The 21,441-nt window shown below is 41.0% G+C and overlaps 1 protein-coding gene across 4 annotated transcripts in view; it reads right to left on the reverse strand.

Moving 5' to 3' along the window:
* Ttc17 (tetratricopeptide repeat domain 17) overlaps positions 1-21,441 on the reverse strand; it is a 105,676-nt gene that overhangs the window by 66,856 nt on the left and 17,379 nt on the right. For all 4 annotated transcript variants that reach the window (XR_013050606.1, XR_013050605.1, XM_042275781.2 and 1 more), the window contains exons 3-13: positions 14,692-14,861; positions 13,984-14,095; positions 13,622-13,753; positions 12,123-12,232; positions 11,218-11,362; positions 10,428-10,567; positions 7,703-7,863; positions 5,539-5,651; positions 2,604-2,750; positions 555-670; positions 233-398 (exon numbers count right to left, since the gene is read on the reverse strand). Coding sequence is in view for 2 of the 4 variants with exons in the window: in XM_042275781.2 (XP_042131715.1) it covers positions 233-398; positions 555-670; positions 2,604-2,750; positions 5,539-5,651; positions 7,703-7,863; positions 10,428-10,567; positions 11,218-11,362; positions 12,123-12,232; positions 13,622-13,753; positions 13,984-14,095; positions 14,692-14,861 (1,512 nt within the window). In the remaining 2 variants the exon portion in view is untranslated. The remainder of the gene's footprint in view (positions 1-232; positions 399-554; positions 671-2,603; positions 2,751-5,538; positions 5,652-7,702; positions 7,864-10,427; positions 10,568-11,217; positions 11,363-12,122; positions 12,233-13,621; positions 13,754-13,983; positions 14,096-14,691; positions 14,862-21,441) is intronic.

A 21,441-nucleotide genomic window follows, 5' to 3' on the forward strand; every position in this document is an offset into this window, starting at 1 on the left:
TTACAGGCACTCACAGTGCTCAGGACTCCACACACTGCAGCCCCAGGGAACTTTTCTTGTTGCTCTGTTGTTAAGCAGGGCTGACATCTCAGTCACCTCATCAACTCTTAATGCTACTTTAGTTTCTCAGACTGCAAATTAAGCACCTTCCTTCAAGGTTCTGTTCTATCTAAGAGGCTTCCGAAGTCACCCAGAATGGACGGCAATTAACAGCAGCCTAAGTGAGCCTTACTTTGCGTGCATGGTCATCTGGTATTTTGGCTTTCAGATCCATGCGGACCTCTAATTCTTTGACTAAGTAGGACAGAGTGTGGCTTTTTCTGAAGTCAGTTATGGAACAGTCAGGGGTTTGGGCCTCTTCTTCTGAAGAATAATCATCACTGGTCAGTTCGTGGATCCTGGCATAAGAAAAAGGAACAAGATTCATATTTTCAAAGTTTAGGTAAGCTCAAGACAAAGACTTAACCTTTCAAGTCCAAGGCTGGTGCTTTCAAAGAACCGCCAGAAGACAGTCATGCAGAATCAGGTGCTTTGCCAAATCCATCAGCACTTGCCTGAGTCCTTTGTTCTCTGGAGGCAGAAAGTATGTTGGCAATTCCCCACCAAGGGGGACTCTGGGATAGCTGTCTGTACAATCTGCTCTTTTAGGCCACAGAATATGTTGTTTATCCTATGAAAGAAACAAATCTTCTCATAGATTACTTTAGACTCAACATTTCAACATGTTTAATGAGTTGTTAAAAGATTGTAGGCATAGTAGGGACTGGAGCGATGTTTCAGAGGTTAAGAGCACTGACTGCTCTTCCAGAGGATCCAGGTTTCATTCCCAGCACCCACATGGCTGTTCGCAACTATTTCTAACTCTAGTTCCAGGGGATCTGATGCCCTCTTCTGGTCTACACAGGCCACTTCATGCATATAATGCACATACATACATACAAGCAGACAAAGCATTCATATACATAAAAATAAGACAAATAAATCTATATTAAATATAAATATTTTATATATAAAAATATATAAATTATTAAAAATAATTTAGGTATATGTGGTGGTTTGAATAAGAATGACCCCATAGGCTCATATATTTGAATGTTTAGTCACCAGAGAATGGCACTATTTGAAAGGATTAGAAGAATTAGGAATTATGGCATGTTGGAGGAAGTATGTCATGAGGGGGCGTGGCTTTGAGGCTTTAAAAGCCCATGCCAAGCCCAGAGTCTTTCTCTCTGCTTGAGGATCAGGATGTTAACTCTCAACTACTTCTCCAGCACCACGTCTGCCTGCTGCCATGTTCCCTCCTATGATGATAATGGACTAAACCTCTGAAACTGTGAGCAAGGCCCCAATTAAATGCTTTCTTTTTTAATAACTGCCCTGGTCATGGTGGCACTTCATAGCAATAGAAGAGCAACTAAGACAGTATACAAGAACGGCTGAACAGAAAAGTAGTATTTTCAGATAAATACGGGCACTCTGGTGGATCTTGCAATATTCAGATTTTTAGTCTGACTTATGCTGTTTGCTTCATCATAGACTGGCTAGGTACAGGGCAGGCCTATGTTAGCTGAGCCAATGAAACACAAGGACAGACTGGTGGCATTATTGGAAAGAAAAGCAAGTCTCAGCCTCATATGAACAGAAAGGCTTGCTGTTCCAGTTGCTGACAGATCCCATCAAATTTTCAAATGAAATTAATGACATGCTTGGCACCATAAGAGAGGAAGGAAATAAGTCATTGGCCACTTGCAGTCATCTGGGCCTATCTATCTCTGGACTTTATATAATAAGGGGTACATCCTTTGGAGGTGCAGTTTGTACTTGTACTTGAAAGCACATATAAGCTCCTACTATGGATAAAATCAACAAACAACCCCAACCAAAAATCTCTGATCAAATGCCAAAACTTAATAATCCCTTTAGTAAGGTAACTCCAATACTCAAGCAATCCTATATCATCTTCCCAACAATTCCTTCAGAAATTTGTAAAATGTTCATTTTTCTACATAAAATAACAGTATTAAAAGCCTACTAATCCTAACTTTGAGGAATTTGTATTATATAATAATTAAATCTAAAGGCTGAATTAACTGTTAGAATAAATAAACATCCAATTAAATTCTGAAATTTTAATGGTAAATAAAAAGTACACATTTTTGTCCTCATGTCCTGGCTAGCATACAACCTAGCTAACATACAATTTCTTCACGGTAGCCTAGGAATATTTACCAATGTATTCACTGTATGCATCTTCCATTAGCATAAAGCTTCAAGAGGGCAAGAGCTTATCTACTATATCCTAGTACCGGCCTAGCATTCAGTACTGACTGGATAAGTGAAGAAGACACAAGCTAGTAATTATACGCAGCATGCAAAACTGGAATCAGGGTTTTTATCTGCCCCAGTGGATTGTGAGGAACTCAGTGAAGACCTTACTGATCCATAATTCTGTAACAGAATGCCTTCCATATAAGGTAAGTTTACTCAGTGTGCCTGCACAAGGCTGGACAGTGTCGGGCCACATTAATCACTGCAGTGGACAGCCACAGCTTTAGGAGACCATGTCTGCTGGAGAAAAGGCCTTTATCATTCTCTACACTTACCCTATATGCATCAGAGTCACGGCCCCAGACCCAGAGGACAGAGTGGGCTACAGGAGAAGACTTGACAGACTCACTGACATCACTCTGATTTGTAGGAACATCAAAGTTCACGGACATCATACTGGAGGTTGATGAATCATCACCAAACTAGAAAATGAAAAGTTGAATCCAATTGTGAGTGGAAATGGAGTTATGAGGGAGATTTTGCTTAAACCAAAAACTTAGCAAACATTCATCAGAAGTCTAATGGAAATTCAGAAGGCAGGTTAGCAATAATCAGTAGGATCAGTTACTTCTTAGTAAATGTCCCAATAGTATTTTCTCATGGACACTAAGTGCAGTAAACAACTTTCATTCAACTCTGCCATAGAAAGTGAGAAAAGCATGGATTATCTTCCTGTCCTTTTACTTCCTTTTTTTATGGGTTAGATTCAATGACTAACTAACTAGGCAATTTATTCCTCTCCCTTGCCAAAACTGAAATGGTTATTATTCTATAAAATTACTTCTATAGTTAGAATCAAGGAAGCTGAAGAGAGTATTCTTAGGGGATGGAGAGGTAGCTCAGAGGTTAAGCACACTTGCTGCTCTTGCAGAGGACCTGCTTAGGTTCCCAGCACCCACATGGCGGCTCACAACCTTTTGTTAACTCCAATTTCAGGGAATCTGACACCCTTTTCTGTTCTCCGTAGGCACCAGGCACACATATGATGCACATTATGTATATGCAGGCAAAACACTCATACATATGAAAAACAACAATACAATTTTCTAAGGTATTCTTATGGGTTTTATGTAGCTGCCATTTAGAGGTTATAGACTGTTGCTAATGCCATACAATCTTTAGAGCTAAAGAAGGGAAACTAGAAAAATGAAGGACCACACACATCTATAGCTTTCCTCCAAACCAAGATAAATGATTTGCTACATCTGCAAGACACCAGGGTTCTACTGGTTTCATATAGAGAATGAGAAAAGGACCATGGAAGGGATGGAAAAGACATGAGAGAAAGGACTGAGCATGCTAAATTTGTATCTCTAAGTCTTATGACTAGAAACACTCTTCTGCTATACAGAAGCGATGAAACTGAAAGGACCCTGGTCCAGGGCAGTTCTGAAACAACCAGGACATCATCCAAAAGTCATACTGGATGGATTTCAATCACATTTCTAAACCTTCTTCTTTTCTCCTTAGAATACGTGGGCTTACAACAGGGAGATACACTCTCAGATGGTGTGTGTCTTTATTCATTATCTTGAGAGCCAAACACTGAGGAGTGCTAGTGACTGGTCCATGGAAATCAGAGGAACATCTGCTCCAGATTGTTGCTGCCCCTCCTGAAAGGCCTATATATCTTTGTTTCTTATTATTTGTGGTAGTTTGAATGTAATTGGCCCCAATAAGCTCATAGGGAGTGGCACTATTAGGAGGTGTGGCTTTGATGGAGTAGGTATGGCCTTGTTGGAGGAAGTGTGTCACTGTGGAGGTGGGCTTTGTGGTCTCAAATATGCTCAGTCCATGCCCAGTGTCTCAGTTCACTTCTTTTGCCTGTAGATGAAGATGTAGAACTCTTACTCCTTCTCCAGCACCATGTCTGCCTGCATGCTGTCATGTCCCACCATGATGATAATGGACTGAACATCTAAACTGTAAGCCACCCAATTAAATATTTTACTTTATAAGAGTAACCATGGTTGCTGGGCAGTGGTGGCGCATGCCTTTAATCCCAGCACTTGGGAGGCAGAGGCAAGTGGATCTCTGTGAGTTTGAGGCCAGCCTGGGCTACAGAGTAAGTTCCAGAAAAGGCGCTAAAGCTACACAGAGAAACCCTATCTCGAAAAACAAACAAACAAACAAACGAACAAAAAAAAAGTTATCATGGTCATGGTGTCTCTACACAGCAATAGAAACCCAAACTAAGACACTATTCCTATTCATGTTGTCTGGGGTTTTTCAAATTAAAGGGCTCAAATTTGCTTATGGTTTGTTCCCTAGAAATGATTTCCTGACTCTTATTTTAACAGTTTGTCTCTGGAAATTTCTCTACAACAATGTACAATGGGTCTTATGAAGCATAGGATAAATGCTGGTTTTGGTTTGTTATCTTTTTTATAATCATTAATCTGGTTGTGCATGCGCCCTCTATCACTTACCCAGCAACAGTTTCACACCACTCAGTATCATTGTATTTACATATTCTTTCTTGCAAAATAGACAGGCTAGAATGGCTGCATGTACACATGTGTATGGATAAGTATGTGTGTGTCATGTATATATGCATACAGAGATGGTTAGAGAAAGCATACACCTAGCAATGCTACTTAATAAGTATTTTATTTTTTGGTGGAAATCTAATTTCTTGGTATTTTTGGAGGGGCAACATAATGGGGTTTTAGGAAAAAGATGGTTCTCTTTCCCAAATTTTATGTAGGTCTTAGTCATGCCTTAGAACAGTGATTCTCAACCTGTGGGTCAAATATATCAGATATTTACGTTATGATTCATGACAGTAGCAAAATTAGTTATGAAGTTGCAATGAAATAATTTCATGGTTGGGAATCACCACAACATGAGGAACTATATTAAAGGGTCACAGAATTAGGAAGGTTGAGAACCATTGCCTTAGAAGGATAAATTAATACTGAGTTAAATAGTAGTAACAATTCAAGTCTAGCTCCCATAACAAAGGGGAAAATAATTAAATATGCATGAACGTAGACACAGTGCTAATACTTTGAGAAACAGATTGTTATCCATGCAGCTGATAATTTACAACAAAACCTGCCTTCATATATTTAATAGACAATAAAAATCTTAAAAGCTTTAAATGGTAGTCACACATTTTAGCAATTTAATTTACAAAAAGTCAAAGGAATAAAACATGACATATTTATAAGTGAGTTAGTAAGAACTAGAAGAGACTAAGAAAAGGACCTGAACATAGTCCACATTTTCAAAGATATCTCCTCGATGGTAGCGCACAGGTTGGTCCCATTGGCAATGCAAACTATGCTGCTGGTTGACCAGACGGCATATCTGATGGTTTCCTGGGGTGAGAAGAAGTTACACAAATGATAAGCAAGGTCATGCAGTGACAGCATGCTTTTTCTTAGTGTAAGTCACTCAGCTTTAGTATTGTGCCTCTTTCTTAGAGCTTAGGGGTATGCAGGCTATCTACACAGAGAAATACTCATTAATAGTTAATTAAATGAAATAATTAAAGAAGTCCCAGTTCGGGGCTGGAGAGATGGTTAAGCAGTTAAGAGTGCATACTGCTCTTCCAGATGACCTGAGTTTGGTCCTCACCACTCACACCAGGTGGCTCACAACCACTGGAACTCCAGCTCCAGGTGGATCTGACACCTCTGGCTGATAAGAACACCTGTATTCATGTGCTGCACATACCACCCCCCACATATGCATAATTATAAATCAATCTTTAAAGTCACAGTTTCTCTCTATAGAAAACAAGGAGATATTAACCACACTAGTTAATTATTCTAGCAATTACATTCTGTTCATGCTGATTACATGGTTTAAAGACACCATCTATCTTTACAGAGAGAATTTGCTGTATATAGTTTCTAATTTCATTTCAAATGTCTATGTAAGAGCTCAGGTTCCAAAGTACAGATTGATCACTAAATAATTCTAAAACCTGAATATATTCTTTATTCTCAAAATGACAAATATAAACCATTAGAGGGACTGTAAAATGGGTGATAAATGGTCACAGCTAAGGTCCAGTGCTCAAGAGTCCTTCCAGATGACCATATTCATCAAGAGAGGAGGGAACAACCGAAGGCCTTCTAGGACATTACTCTCCATTGCTGAGTTGTCAGATCTGTTCCCTGGGATCTAATCACCAACAAAATATTCGGAATACAGTCAAATCATTGATCTCTTGCCAACCTAAGTTCCTCTAGATTAGTGGTTCTATTTTTGGGGAAACAGACTTCAAAAGATGCTAATAAAGCATCACTTTCTCCAAAACAAATGAACAAATCATACACATGAGTGATTCCACGTACAACTATGGAAATGACTTCGGAACTCCTTTGCAACTTATCTACTGACCTGGGCTAAGATTTCCTACTAATTCTAGTCTAAATTCCTATTTCTAAAATTGTATTTGTTTTTAGGAAAGCAAGGGGAAAAAGGACATTTGCTTTGGCAGAGTATGCACATGTTGTTTCTAACATTTCTTTGTGTTTGCTTAAAGCAGTATTTTTCAACCTGTGGGTCACAAACCCCTTTGGGGGTTGATCGACCTTTTCCCAGGGTTCGCTATTAGACATTTACATTGCGATTCATAACAGTTACAAAATTACAGTTATGAAGTGTCAATGAAAATAATTTCATGGTTGGGGGGGTCACAACATGAGGAACTGTATTAAAGGGTTGCAACATTAGGAAGGCTGAGAAGCACTGCCGTAGAGGAGTGCCTTGATGCCTGCGGTGGTGTTTATTGTGAGGGCAGAAGCTCGACTCCACTCCATTCATCCTGAGTCAGAATTTGCGTTGTACCAAGATCTCCAGGAGAATGACATGCATGTTAAGGATGGTTCAGTAGTTCAAAGCACTTGCTGCTCTTACAGAGGACCCCGGTGCAGTTCCCAGCACCCGCACAGGGGGTCTCACAACTGCCTATAGCTCTGGCTCCAGGAGATCCCATGCCCATTTCTAGCCTCTGCAGGCACTGCCAGCACATGGTACACAAACAAGCAGGCACACACCTATATACATAAACTAAAAATAAACAAGCCAAAAGATATAAGAAAGTCAGGCTAGGAGATGGCTCAGTAGGTAAAGGTGCTTGCTGCCAAGCCTGATGACCTGCGTTCGATACCTGGATCCCACATGGTGGAAAGTGAAAACTGACTCTCCTGGTTTTCCTCTCCTCTGACTTATCCTCTGACCGCCACTCATGCATTGTGGCACACTCAACACATACACACGCACACACGGATAAGTTTTAAAAAGATCTAGAAAAGTCATAAGTATAACTTCATACTGCTTTCGGGCTACACAGAAAGCCTGCCAGTCAAGTGTGCCGGAAGTGGATTTCCCACCTGCGAGCACTTGGGACACGACTCACCCAGCTGTGCCTCTTTGGCCATCTGAGTCTCGTGGATGATGTTGCGCAAGATCTGCTCCTCCTGCAGGAGCTTATGTTTCTCCAGGATCTCCTGCTGCCGCAGGTAGTGGTCATGCTGCTTCTGGTACTCTTTCAATTCATTCAGTGTTCTCTGGAGGGACCTTAACATTTGTAATATCAGAAAAAGCCAGACCTTGAAAAATCACCAATTTTAAAAACTTGCTTAAATACATGAACTTTATGGTTATCAGCAATAATTGTTATTAATAAAAACTCTATATCACAAGTTCAAGAATAATAATGCTAAATAAATGCTATTTTAAAAATTAATACTTGGGAAACATTTACATTTAAATTATTACTTAAGAAAAGACATAAATGCAAAGGCTTTCTCAAAAGCAAATGATATGTTGGGTTTTTTATATGTCATAAAACCAGAAATCACCTGCCTTGTTTTCCCATGACTTCTAACTGAGCACATGCTAAGGGCGAGGCGGAGCAGAGGGGACTGTGGTGAGTCTGCTGTGGGGCCCTCCCCAGCTGAACTGGACCATCTGTAAAACGTGCTCTCTCCCTTATGCGTCCTTTCTCCACAGTCAAACAGCAATACCACCCTCCCAGCCACCCAAGCTGAAAACACCATCTCCTCAAATATTTACACATCATTATGGTGAACAGACAAAAGACAGATCTGGACAATAGAACCATGCATTGAAATTTCACATAGTACAACATAAATATGCACATTTTTATGTCTCTGTAAGTCAGCTAAAATGAATTTAGGGTTGAGGCTATGTCAGAGAACTTGCCTAGCAAGTCCAAGTCCTGGGTTTACTCCTTTGCATCATAGACAGATGATACACCAATACATAAGTAATTAAAAACTGGATCTGTGCTGGCTAGTTTTATGTAACTTGACACAAGATAGAGTCATCTAAGAAGGGGAACTACAACTGAGAGAATCCTTCCATAAGACTGGGCTTCAGGCAAGCCTGTGGGCATTTTCTTTATTAATAATTGACACATGAGGGCCCATCCCATAGGGGGCTGTGTCACTCATAGACTGATGGTCCCAGGTGCTGTAAGAAAGCAGGCTGAGCAAGCATTCCTCTGTGGCCTCTGCATCAGTTTTTGCTTCCAGGTTCCTGCCCTGACTTCCCTCAATGATGGACTGTAAACTCTAAAATGGAATAAACTCTTCCTTCCCAAGTTCCTTTTGGTTATGGTGTATGGTTATGGTTAAGGAATATATATTCCACTGACATTCAAAATCATTTTAGAATCCTTTTCTCATTTTCATTTTTATTGGCCATAGTATCCTGGTCTCATATTCTAGTTCCTTAAAACAGAGAAATATTGTTTAGAAATATTCATCACCATCTGATTTCAATGAGCCAGCTTCCTGACTATGTTTAAACCCTGGAACTTCATTATACACTGTATTATAATATGGAAAATTTAGACCTGTAAAGATTGTGAGGGAGTGAGTTCGGGTACTCAGAATTACATTGGGAGATGCTCAGCCAGGGCATATGCAATCTGGCCCAGTGGAACAGACGTCTTTTACAAGGAAGCAAGCTTGCTACCATCTCTTCTGTCTCACTACATAATGCTTAAAACAGATTAGGAAATGAGTAAAAACCCACATTTAACGGGTTCTAAATTCCACCTTAATTTTTTAATAACCAAAATAGACTCAAAATATGAAGGCTAATTCTGAGGAATAAAAAAATTTTCTTCTGAATCATATCAAGTTTCTTAGCTGGCCTTATAATCTATGAAAGCAAACATATTTTGCTAGGAATCCTGATAGGATCAAGTACAAAAGAGTTTCATTGCTGTTCAACCCAACATACACTCGGTGAAAATGTGGGTCAAAAGCAATGTCTGACCCTAGGAGCTAAAGGCTTAAAGAAAGATCAAATACTGTATGTACACGTGATTTCACTGACACACTGTATTTAGGAATGGTGCCTCACACTTGCGATCCTAGTACTTGGGAGGCTAAAACAGGAGGACTGCTGAGAGCTCATAGCGAGTCTGGGCTACACAGTGAGTTCTAGGTTAGTCTGAGTCGGGGTGGTGTGAACAAGAATGATCTCATATATTTGAATGTTTGGTCTGAAGTTTGTGAAACCATTTTGGGAAGGATTAGGAGGTGTGGCCTTGTTGGTAGAGGTGTGTCAGTGGGTATGGGCTCTGAGGTTTTAAAAGCTCACACCAGGCTCAGTCTCTCTCTTTCTCTGCTGCTACTTGTGGATCAAATGTAAGCTATCAGCTCCCACTCCAGCACCATGACTGTCTGTCTGCTGCCATGTTCTGTCATGATGGTCATGAACTAACCCTCTGAAACTGTGAGCAAGTCCCAACTAAATTCTCTCCTTTACAAGTTGCTGTGGCTAGGCTGTTTCTTGGCAGCAATAGAAAAGTAACTAAGACACTGGGCTATAGAATGAAACTGTGTGAAACCAACCAACCAACCTGTAAATATCTAAACTGAGAGCTTTTCATTACAATGTTGTCTATTCCTGGCACTGACGTTGGAGAGTCAGGAGGGACTGTCACTGAACTGTGCTAAGCCACTTGGATTTGGTGAACAGGGATGGACCTGCACTATGAAGAGGTTTTCTCCTCAATTGTTTTGACCATGTTAAGGGAATGCTATGGTTTTAACCCAAGGGTCTCTGGTGTTGGTGCTTCAGTGCAATTTTCCCCTTCCAGTTACCTGTGCTGAGCCTCCAGCTTCTGCTCCAGTTTTTGCTGACACAGGACAGCGTGCTTCCTCTTTATAGCTTGCTCAAACCCAGGTTTGGCCTGCAGAGCATGGTCGTAACAGAGCACCGAGTGGTTATATTCCCCGAGCATCTGGGGAGACAAAACAAACACACACATACATAACACAGTGGAAGAAATGTTATCCACGGCTGGTTGCATCTGTCCAAAGCCCTCATGATTTATGAAGTCTTATCTACCTTATTGTGCACTGAAAACCGTTTTGATCCTTCCCCACAACAGCAAGGCCTACTACAGCTGGAAAGGCCTGCTATCTTTAAAAAGTTCAGCCCGCAGTTTAGAATTTCAGTTTTTTTATATTTCTGTCCAAAAGCTAAGAGCATTATGACACAGTGTTGAGGTGATTTTTTTCCTTTTATTTTATTTTACAATACCATTCAGTTCTACATATCAGCTACGGGTTCCCCTGTTCTCCCCATTCCTACACCGTCCCCTTCCCCCCAGCCCACCTCCCAATCCCACCTCCTCCAGGGCAAAGCCTCCCCGAGGACTGCGATCAACATGGTAGACTCAGTCCAGGCAGGTCCAGTCCCCTCCTCCCAGACTGAGCCAAGCATCCCTGCATAATTTTTTCCCTTCCCACCAATTACTTTATTTCCATTGTTCAGACAAAAATGGAAAGGAAAAAAGCAGTCTCCTGAGAGAAAAAGAAGATGAAATAAACAAAGCCCAACTCCCTCTAGCAACTCTTCTAGCTCAACAAACAGAAAAGTAGTATTTACTGCATATATATTCCCCAGTGTATAGTAGCTGGTGAAGAAGTCGCTGTCATCCAGAGCAGCATGGACCACGACAGCAGCATCAGCAGAGAAATGTGCTCTGTGTAGAACATTGGCTAAATTGACAAGAGCAATGTCTTTATTGTGCCTAGAAGAGAAGAATGCAGCTAGAGGTCAGGGAGCACATGTCATAATTCTGTGTATCTACTCCTCATGTTTCACATCTCATTTTAAAACTACTGACAATCCTTCCTCAACCTCATAGCTACAAATGTTGCCACAAAAATAAGGTCTCACAGACATTCTATGATTTAAAAATTCATTTATGGCTTATATTTGCTCGAAGAGAAGTCCATTTGGAGGGCTGGGGAGATAGCTCAGGGCTCGGACCTTCAGCTCTTACATAAAAGCCTGGTGCATCGACAGCATCACTTTAAGCACAGGAGGATCCCAGGAGCCTGCTGACCAATCAGCTAATCTAACAGAAATGTCAAACTTCAGGTTCAGTGAGAGACTCTATCTTAAAAATAAGGTGGACAGTGACAGAGGAAGACACTTGATGTAGCTCTCTGGTCTCTACACATGCAATGTGTGGGTATAGGCACCCATGCACATATTCCTACACACATACATGCTAATGCCTCTAGTATATGTCCTGGCACTAATATCTCATGTGAATCACAGCCTATTTACTTTATAAAGGTAATGAAAAGTATATTATACAGTTCTCACTTTGAACTTACTGACATCTGTGATCTTTTTCTTTTTGTGATGAGCTAATTTCTTTAAGACATGGAGAAGTGTCTAATTATAACACGACACTGCGTCTTATTGTTCCCCATGTGTTCCTCTTTACCAATCCTCAGTGATGTGGCTAATCAGGAGGCCCTGAAGAGGAGGAATCTTACCTGGAAGAGAAGTGAAGTGCCCGCATGGCACATTCCACTACCTGATACGGTTCATTTTTTATTCTCCAGTAAAATGAAGCCAGGTTATACAGTACCCATGAGGAAGAGTTCTAGGAGGAATCAAAACAACAGTTACATCTAAGAAAAGACAGTTTCTTTGACTGAAGATGTTCAAAATGAGCACAACTCAGACACCGGCTCTTCTGAAACTCAAGATGAAGAAAGCAAGACAAACTACTGAGGTAAGAACACAGGGACGCAGCACAAAAACACCACTCCTGTCCAAAGAACCTGTAGAGCCACGGTGGGAGGCTGAGGCAGGAGGATTGTCAAGACTTGGAGGCTGGTCTGGGCTACACAGTGAGTTCCAGGCTAGACTGGACCTCACAGCGAGAACCTGTCTCTCACAAGCAAACACACAAATGAACAAGCAACAAAGTCCTTTCAATGTCAGTGAGGGAGCATCCCACCCTAATTTTCCTGATTCCTCAAGTTCTGTGAATGCAAACTCACCTTTGGAAAGACAAGGTGAAGAGGGAAACTTCACTATAAAAATCAGAAATGCATTTGAAAATACAACTGTTTTCTTACTTTTATTCAAAAAATTCTCTCAATATATAGAACCAAGTATCTGAATAAACTATACGTTAATGTTGTAATAATATATTTTATCTAATACCACCATAATTAATACTGCTTAGAAACAGAACTTTATTTTCTTCTTGAGATGAGGTCTCACAGAGTCCCAGCTGGCCTCCAATGTGCTCTGTAGTCCAGGATGACTGTGAACTTGTGATGCTCCTGCCTCTGCCTACAGAGTATGGAATGACAAGCATGCACCAGCCACACCTGGTTTATGCAATGCTGAATGGAAGTCAGAGCCCTACGAGAGCTGGGCAAGTACTGCACCAGCTGAGCTAGACACCCCAGCCTGGGGCTCCTTAGGAACAGGGAAGGAAAGAGCAACAAGCGTCCTCTGAATCCCCACACCTGCCTGGATGACACATCTACATTCTTGGCTCGAGTTCCGTAATTCCCCACTTCCCTTAGTTTCTGGAGCTGGGTTCTCTGTGTTGCCTACGCTGGTCTTAAGCTGGTGGGTTTAAGAGAGAAGCAGCTGAGACTATGGGCACACACTACCAGGGAGAAGTTCTTGTGAGAAAATTATAGAAGACTATAGTGGTAACTGGGGAAGAGAGCAGTGGTAAAGTGTACTGTGTACAGATGCATCCATGGTTAATGTTCTTACAAACTTAACTAATATAATCTAGTTTATAAGCTCCATTGCTTCTACTAGGTCCCCCCCCCCTTTTCTTGAATTAGTTTAAATAAGTCTTTTCAGTATCTCTTCCTGGTAAAGGAAATGACTCTACCTATGCCTCTCTCCTGTTGAATGCTGTATTTTGTACCAATGTAATCATTACTCTGGATCCTCCCGAGAGGAACACATCCCTGTGCACACACAGTCTCCCAGCTCAGTCAGTCACTGGTTGACTCACCTTCTGCAGGCCTTCATGAATGAGGTGGCCTATGTCATCGATACTCCTTCCTAAGCGTTTAGATAAGTATGTGAAGATCGGATCTTCTTTAGGTAAAAGAGGGGCAGATAGATTAACTCTCTCTTGCACACCCTAAAGAAGGAGGCAATTTGAAAAACACAGTAAAAAAAAATAGTAGAGGATGTAAGACGTAAGAAACTCAGTATCCCGTAGGATTTATTTTAAAGTAGTTTTAAGATATAAGACTCATAGGTAAAATTATAAAGTGGTTTGTGAGAAAAGAATAAAAATACTTTTTATAAACATAAGACCAAATAAAAGAAAAACAAATGTCCCCCCAAACTCTAAAGTTCTCCACTTACTCGTAAGTGCTGAAAAGCATGTATACTATATGGAAGTTCTAGGATTTTAGTGCAATCAGGTTGCTCCGGGTCTGGAGGGACAGGAGATTCTGTGTCTATAAAATCCTCAGGGCTAAAATCAAGAAGCAGTTAGTGAATGAGAGAGGTACAACAGTACTTTGAGGAACATCTAATTTTCTCACAATTTCCCTGCACCTCAACCTTATAAGCAACAGTACTCAACCAACATTTTTACCTTTCCAAAGAGCTGCCATAAAAAGTCAAATATTTGGGGAGTTCAAATTAAAAGAGGCAGGGCAAGAATCAGAAAATAGTAGTAGCTATGATGGTGGTTTTTCAAAGATTGGTAAATTACTGCTCAAATTTTTCTAGAAATGTCAAACCAAGCGAGAGTGCCACTGAAAGCCTTTCTATGTTCTTATGGATGCTGATCTTTAGGGGCTCCCTTTGCATTATGGCAGATGAAACTGTTTTAAGTTGCACACATATGCTAAATTCTGAGAAGTATTTCCACGTGTTTACTGGGCACTTGTGTTTTATTTTTTTTACTGTAAATAACTCAGTTATATATCTTAATTGATTTGCAAGCTTTCTACACACATTATGTACTTTGAACTTTCAAATTTCAATAAACTCATCAGTGATGAATCTTAACTTTCAGGAACTTCTTTCTTACTGATTCAGGCCTTGAAAAGAGAACCACTTTACCTGATGTCCTTGCTCTCCAGAGTTATATATGTGCCATCGTAGAGATCCAGGTCTCCCAAGGGCACCTTGGCCTTGATGCAGTCAGGATCTTCTTTATTGTGTCTCTGTTCTAGTCCTGTGTCTCTGTCCTCATTCTCTTCTATGTGAATTTTTTGAGCAACTAATTGCTTCTAGTAAGAAAATAAAAACACAAAGGGGACCCGTGAGATGGCTCAGCAGGTAAAGGCACTTGCTACCAGGCCTGAGGATCTGACCATTTCCAGAACTCACATGATGGAACAGGAGAACTTCCTGCAAATTGCTTTCTAATTGTCATGCATTTATGCAGGTACCTACGTGTGCTTCAGCACACACACACACACACACACACACACACACACACACACACACGCGCACACACACACACACACACACACACAAATAAATATAAATTAAAGAAAAAATGGATTAAAAAATATTTCAGCTAGATGCCACTGATATCAAAAGAGAATTTAATGAGCACTGAACTAGTCAGAGGAAGGCACAGATTCTGAAGTACTCTTAATTACCCTAGTTAACACCAGCCTCTCTAAAAGGTATCCATATGCAGGATTCATTTGTTCTGTTATGAAACATTATTTTGATAATGTATATGTTGATCCAAAATAAAAACTCAATTCTTTACATGAATGTTCTTATGTTGATGTACTGCTGTACATCTTGTGAAACTTAACACTATATTTTCACATTTGCCTGTATTAGTTATAGCTCTTAGATTTTCCACATGAATGTATGTATAAAAATATATCTTTTTTTTGTCAGTGCTAGGTTGATTCTCTAAACTTTTTTCTTTACTTTAAAAACAAAACAAAACAAAGTGCTAGGGGCTAGAGAGATGGCTCAGTAGTTAAGAGCACTGACTGCTCTTCCAGAGGACCTGAGCTCAGCTGCCAGCACCCACATCAAGTGGCTCACAACACCCTGTAATTCCAACTGTAAGGGATCTATCTAATGTCTTCCTCTGGTTCCCATGGACACTCACATTCACATGCATATACCTGACTCACATACACAAGTTTTTTTTTTTTTTTTTTTAATTAAAAAAATACTTTAAAACTAAAATAATGGTCAACTGGGCCAAAAACTTCTATCTGGGCAGGTCACAGGTCCTAGAGGAAAACTCAGTACCAGTATTGAGCTTAAATTATAGTGTAAATCCTTATCACTATACCATAGATTAGCATCTCTCAGCCTTCATCAGAGAAGCTTCCTTCTGCTGTGGATGGTGAGTAATGCAGAGAACTACAGCTAGTCAAGTGCAGAGAACAAGAGACTGGGAAGTGCTTAGCTCTACTGGGACATCTATATCAAACTCACTGCAAGGCTCTTGTCACAGAAGAGGGGGTGGAGAGTCAGAATAGTAGAGAACACCATCTCATACAGACACGACAGGCTACTGCACACATAAACTCACAGCAGCTGTGAAGCATTCACAAGACCAAGCCAGAGAAAATTCCATCACGGATTGGGGAAGGGTGAGCCTTCCCACAGTCCCACCCCTAGCAGAGGAGCTATTGGCAACTGATGGCTGTTGGGGGTATCAGTTTACTTTCCCATAATAGGCTTGCCCATGTTCAGTGCAAGAATTCTGGCAGGCGTACAACTAGGCGTTTGAAGGTCAGGGGACAGTATGTGGGAGTCGGTTCTCTCCTTCCATCATGTTGGTTCTGGAGACTGAACTCGATCACCAGGCTTAGCAGTACCCTTATCCACTTATCAGCCCCACATCTGATTTAGACAGTTAAATCTGTTCTTCATGATGACTATAAAATTCTACCAGCAGACTATGAGAGTCCATATCCTTAACCTTATTTTTTATTTGATGTGCTCTGATGGGTATGACATATCATTAGGTTTTAACTATCATAGGAGGTCATGTTACTGTGAACGGCTTTATCATACTCTTTTGTGTCCTACCACCCCTCATAAGATAATTTTACATCACTGTTCTGTGGACTCAGGCCTACACAACATGATGTTAGAAATCCTGTGACTCTCTAGTAGGTAGGCTAACAGTATGTTTTACTTTAGCTACTGAGAATGTTACTATACAGGCAGTGGCTTCTCTGTCAGCCTTCTCTTCCCTGGCTTATGGATCAGGGACATGGTAAACAGATCAGAAAGCCAGGCCCAAAATAATTAGTGATTAAGTTTTTTTGATTCAGCCAGGTGAAATGGATCTGTAATCCCAATACTTGGGAGGTAAAGAAGTCAGGAGGATCAGAAATTCAAGGACAGCCTCAGCTACACAGCAAGTTCAAGTCTAGCCAGGGCATCATGAGACCCTACCTCAAAAAGCAAAAGGGGCTGGAAATATGTCTCAGCGATTAAGGGTGCATACTGTTTTTCCAGAGGACCTGAGTTCACTTCCAAGCACCCCCATCAGGTGGCTCACAACAGCCTGTAACTTCAGCTCCTGGGAATCTGATCCTCTCTGGTCTCTGGGGGCACCTGCACTCACATTTACACCTCCCACAAACACACACACACACACACACACACACACACACACACACACACACACAATTAAAAAATAAAAACAAATATTTAAAAGAAGAGATTTTCTTATTCAAAAGAGCATATCCTATATCCTATGATCTGTTTCCAATGGTCCCTTTCCACCCCACTCTTTTTCTAATGTACATAACAAGCTTAGCCATGTGATTTTCTTTGGTCAATGGAATGTGAGTAAACGTGATTATTTTCACAACTTTTTTTTTACTTAACCAATTTAAACTTTATTTATTATTATGTGTATATAAGTGCCTCCACTGGCATGCATGTGGAGGTCAATTCAAGTATCAACTCCAGCCTGTGTGGCAAGCACTTTTACCCACTGGGCCATCCTGCCAATCAGCCAGTGGAAACTGTAAACGGGCTCATTCATATTGCTTGGTTGTTCTTCCTTGAGCTCCTACCTTTCCTTCATGAGAACAGCACTGAGATTTTTTGTTTATTTATTTATTTATTTATTTATTTATTTATTTATTTATTTATTTATTTATTTTTGGTTTTTCGAGACAGGGTTTCTCTGTGTAGCTTTGCGCCTATCCTGGAACTCACTTGGTAGCCCAGGCTGGTGTTTTTTTATTTTTAAAGATCCATTTATTTTTATTTTATGTGGGTTTGTGTGTGTGTGTGTGTGTGTGTGTGTGTGTGTGTGTGTGTGTGTGTACACACCACATGCATGCCTGCTGCCCAGAGAGGGCAAAAAAGGGCACTGGATCCCCTGGAACTGGAGTTACAGACAGTTGTGAGCTGCCATGTGGGTGCTAGGAATTGAAGCCTGGTCCTCTGAAAGAGCAGCAAGTACTCTTACTGATGAGCCAGCTCTTCAGTGCCCAACCCACCCAATTTTAATTTTTTAATCAGTAAATATTTTTGTTTCTGGAAGAAAATAACTTAGAAACCTAAAATTATCATATCGTTGTCACGTATTTAAAATAATAACCTCTTAATATCATAGCCCATGTTCAAGTACTCAACTGTGTCTTTCTTCCCTTCTTTTGAATCCAGTTTTAAATTCCTGCTTGCATCAGAATCCCACTAGCCAGGTCAGCCCAGCTCCCAGCACAGACAGCCCTGTGCTGCTCTTGGCCTTGGGCAGAGAGGCTGCTTCCTGCAGTGGGCAGCACTCAGTGGAGACATGTACAAGACGCTGAGAATAAGAGATTCAGTGCCCAGTCCTACATGAAACATCAGTATTAAGCTCACCACACCAAGGGTCAGGGACATAGTGGGAGAGGAGGCAGGAAGAATGGAAGAGCCAGAGGATGGGGTGGGGGGGTGGTGGTGGGATGGTGGTGGTGGGGGGTGTAGGTGCTGTGAAACAGGACATGGCTCTGGCAATCACGATCTCACAGGAGCTGTGGTCAACTGCATCAGGGCGCCAGAACCCCAGCAGAGACAGGCACAGATGACCTCAAGCTCCTCCCTTATACTCAGGACTTACTGGTAGTGGGTTGTTGCTGGGGGAGGGAGAATCACTCCTTACTGAGGATATGGTCCACGGTGGGTTTCCCATCCTCCAGTAGAAAGCCCCACACCCATGAGCATATCGACAGCGTTAACTGGACTTAGTAGGTTATTAAAAACAAACAAACATGAAGTTGGGAGGGAGAAATGTTGGGGGATATGAGAGGGGTTGGAGTGAGAAATGGGGGAGCAGATATCATATGTCATTGTATAATTAAAAAAATTCAAAAAGTCTTAAAGAAGAATACAATGAAATCTACACTACAACTAGTTGTTTATTTTCATCTATCCACATTTAGTAGTTCCCGCACTATTTCCCCCTCTTTCTTCCCCATATGATTTGTTATGGAATCAGGCTGTTCGTTCCACAGAATCTGCCAGTCTTCTGGAAGGTTTTCACTGAAGGGTCCCTTAGTTCCTTAGCATCTTCCTCTGTATTTCTCTGAACACTGACGGGGATTCTGGGTAAGATCCTGTCTGTGTCCCAGATTTCTTGACAGTCTGACAAACCTACAGGCCTCTCAGAGGAATCTTTTAAATAGGTAAAAGAAACTATGACAAAAGAAACTAGTAGTAGAGAAAACGATTGATGTCGGGTTTAACTAGATTTTTGGCAAGACAACTTAGCATGGAGACATGTCTACATTTTTTTTTTTTTTTTTTTTTTGGTGGTTTTTTGAGACAGGGTTTCTCTGTGTAGCTTTGTGCCTTTCCTGGATCTCGTTCTGTAAACCAGGCTGGCCTCGAACTCACAAAGATCCGCCTGCCTCTGCCTCCCGAGTTCTGGGATTAAAGGTGTACGCCACCACCGCCCAGCTACATTTCTACATTTTTAATATATGCGCTGAAAATATTTCCAATATGATTTCCTTGTATTTTCTTCCGAACATTATAAAAGTCTAAACTATTTTAACTATTCCCAATTCCAACTACATACTGTTAATTTCATATAGTTTAACCTATTAGGACACCATAAATAAATACATTTAGCAACTTTTTCAAGGCTTTAAAATCACCATCATATATCCTATGTACTTCCACTCTATTTTTCTTTTTACACAGTAGATCCTTCACGTTTTCATTCAAGTGAGGGTCTGTGGTTGGAAAACGTTCTGCTTATGTGCCAGAAAACATCTTCACCCTGACTTCATTCTTGAATGAGTTTTAAATCTCAGCTCATTGAATACTCCACAATAGTCTCCTATGACTCATGTTCTGAAGCGGCTTCCAGGATGTGCCCAGTTCCCAAGTCAGAGCCAGATCTTACTGAGCATTGTAGAGCTTTACTCCATGTGACATTCCACCCTGACATGATGGTTAACTGAGGGTGCAGCTACTGCTGGACGACTTTTCTTTCTTATTCATCAGCCTTTACTTTACCTTTCTGCTAATTTTCTCCCCAGATCCTTTGTAAGAGCAAAACTTGGCTCTACCCATATAGAAGCAGTACGCCTGGTCCTGCCCCTTCATCTTACTCAGAGTATGGCCAGTGTCTTAGCTCACAGACATCATAGCCTGTGTGTGGCTATGTCCCTGTAGTGTTTCTATTCACTTCTGATTTCGTGGGTGGGCTTCCACTGCTGTTAGGCTTGGCCATTCATTTTTATAGCTGTATTTGTATCTCACCTATCACTCCTGTCTATATGAAGTAAGCACAAATTCCTACACTGAACTTACTTCAAAATGGGTGGATCCAGTACTTTTCCTTTGCATTTCACTTACTGGATGAATTAATCATATTTCCCCCTATACATCATTAAATTGTATTCTATTTATGTCACTAAAAAAGTAACGGCAGTAAGTACACATAATGTGTTTATGTATCTAAAAGTAAAAACTAACTTCGGAACCAGTGCCATTTATTTGAACACCATGTTTAAGTAAAAACAGGTCATGCTTCAAAACATGAATCCCTAAAAAGAAACCTATTGTATTTCTGATCCTAGTGGAAAAAATATCAACGTTTCCAAAGTTATGAGTGATAAAACCAGTAGTATCAGGGTGAGAGACTTGTTTTCCAATATTGTGACACTGAATTCTGCATTCTAAAAACACTAGACCCGTGGGTGCTAGTTCACAGGTGCTAACAGCCCTTCCCTTATACTTCACACAAATTAAACATCTGCAGACACATATGCTGAAAGAGGTACCAGTTTGAATTCATGTCTATCAAATTCAGGGCTTAGTGTGACCAGAAAAGAATTATTGCCTTAGTTGAACAGGAAGCTGACTTTCAAGGTAAGAGATAAGCTACTGGAGTACAGACACAGCTCCGGGGTACAGTGCTTGCCCAGTCTGCTGTGGGCTCAACGTCCAAAAACTGTTCTAGTGAAGTGGGTTTTGTTTTTTCTCTCTTTTGACAACGTGACACAAGCTATGGTCATTTGGAAAGTGGGAACCTTAACTGAGAAAATGCCTCCATCATATTGGCCCCCACACAAGTCTGTGGGGGCACTTTCTTGATGATAATGATTGATGAGAGTCCAGCCCACTCTGCGTGGTGCCAGCCCTGGGCAGGCAGTAGCTGACCATGAGCTAGTAAGCAGTGTGCTTCTGTGGTCTCTGTCTCAGTTCCTGCCTCCAGGTTCCTGCTAAGGTCCTTCATGATGGACTGTGACGGGTTGCCTAAGCCCTGAGCCTTGTGCCTTTAGTTCTGCCATGCCTGCCTTGAGAACCTGAGCGGGTCTTGTTTTTAGGTTCTTCCGTCTAAACTGAGCTGGTCCTTTGGATTCCTTC

The sequence above is a fragment of the Peromyscus maniculatus genome, chromosome 4 (assembly GCF_049852395.1).
Source record: "Peromyscus maniculatus bairdii isolate BWxNUB_F1_BW_parent chromosome 4, HU_Pman_BW_mat_3.1, whole genome shotgun sequence".
In the NCBI taxonomy this organism is placed as follows: Eukaryota; Metazoa; Chordata; class Mammalia; order Rodentia; family Cricetidae; genus Peromyscus; species Peromyscus maniculatus.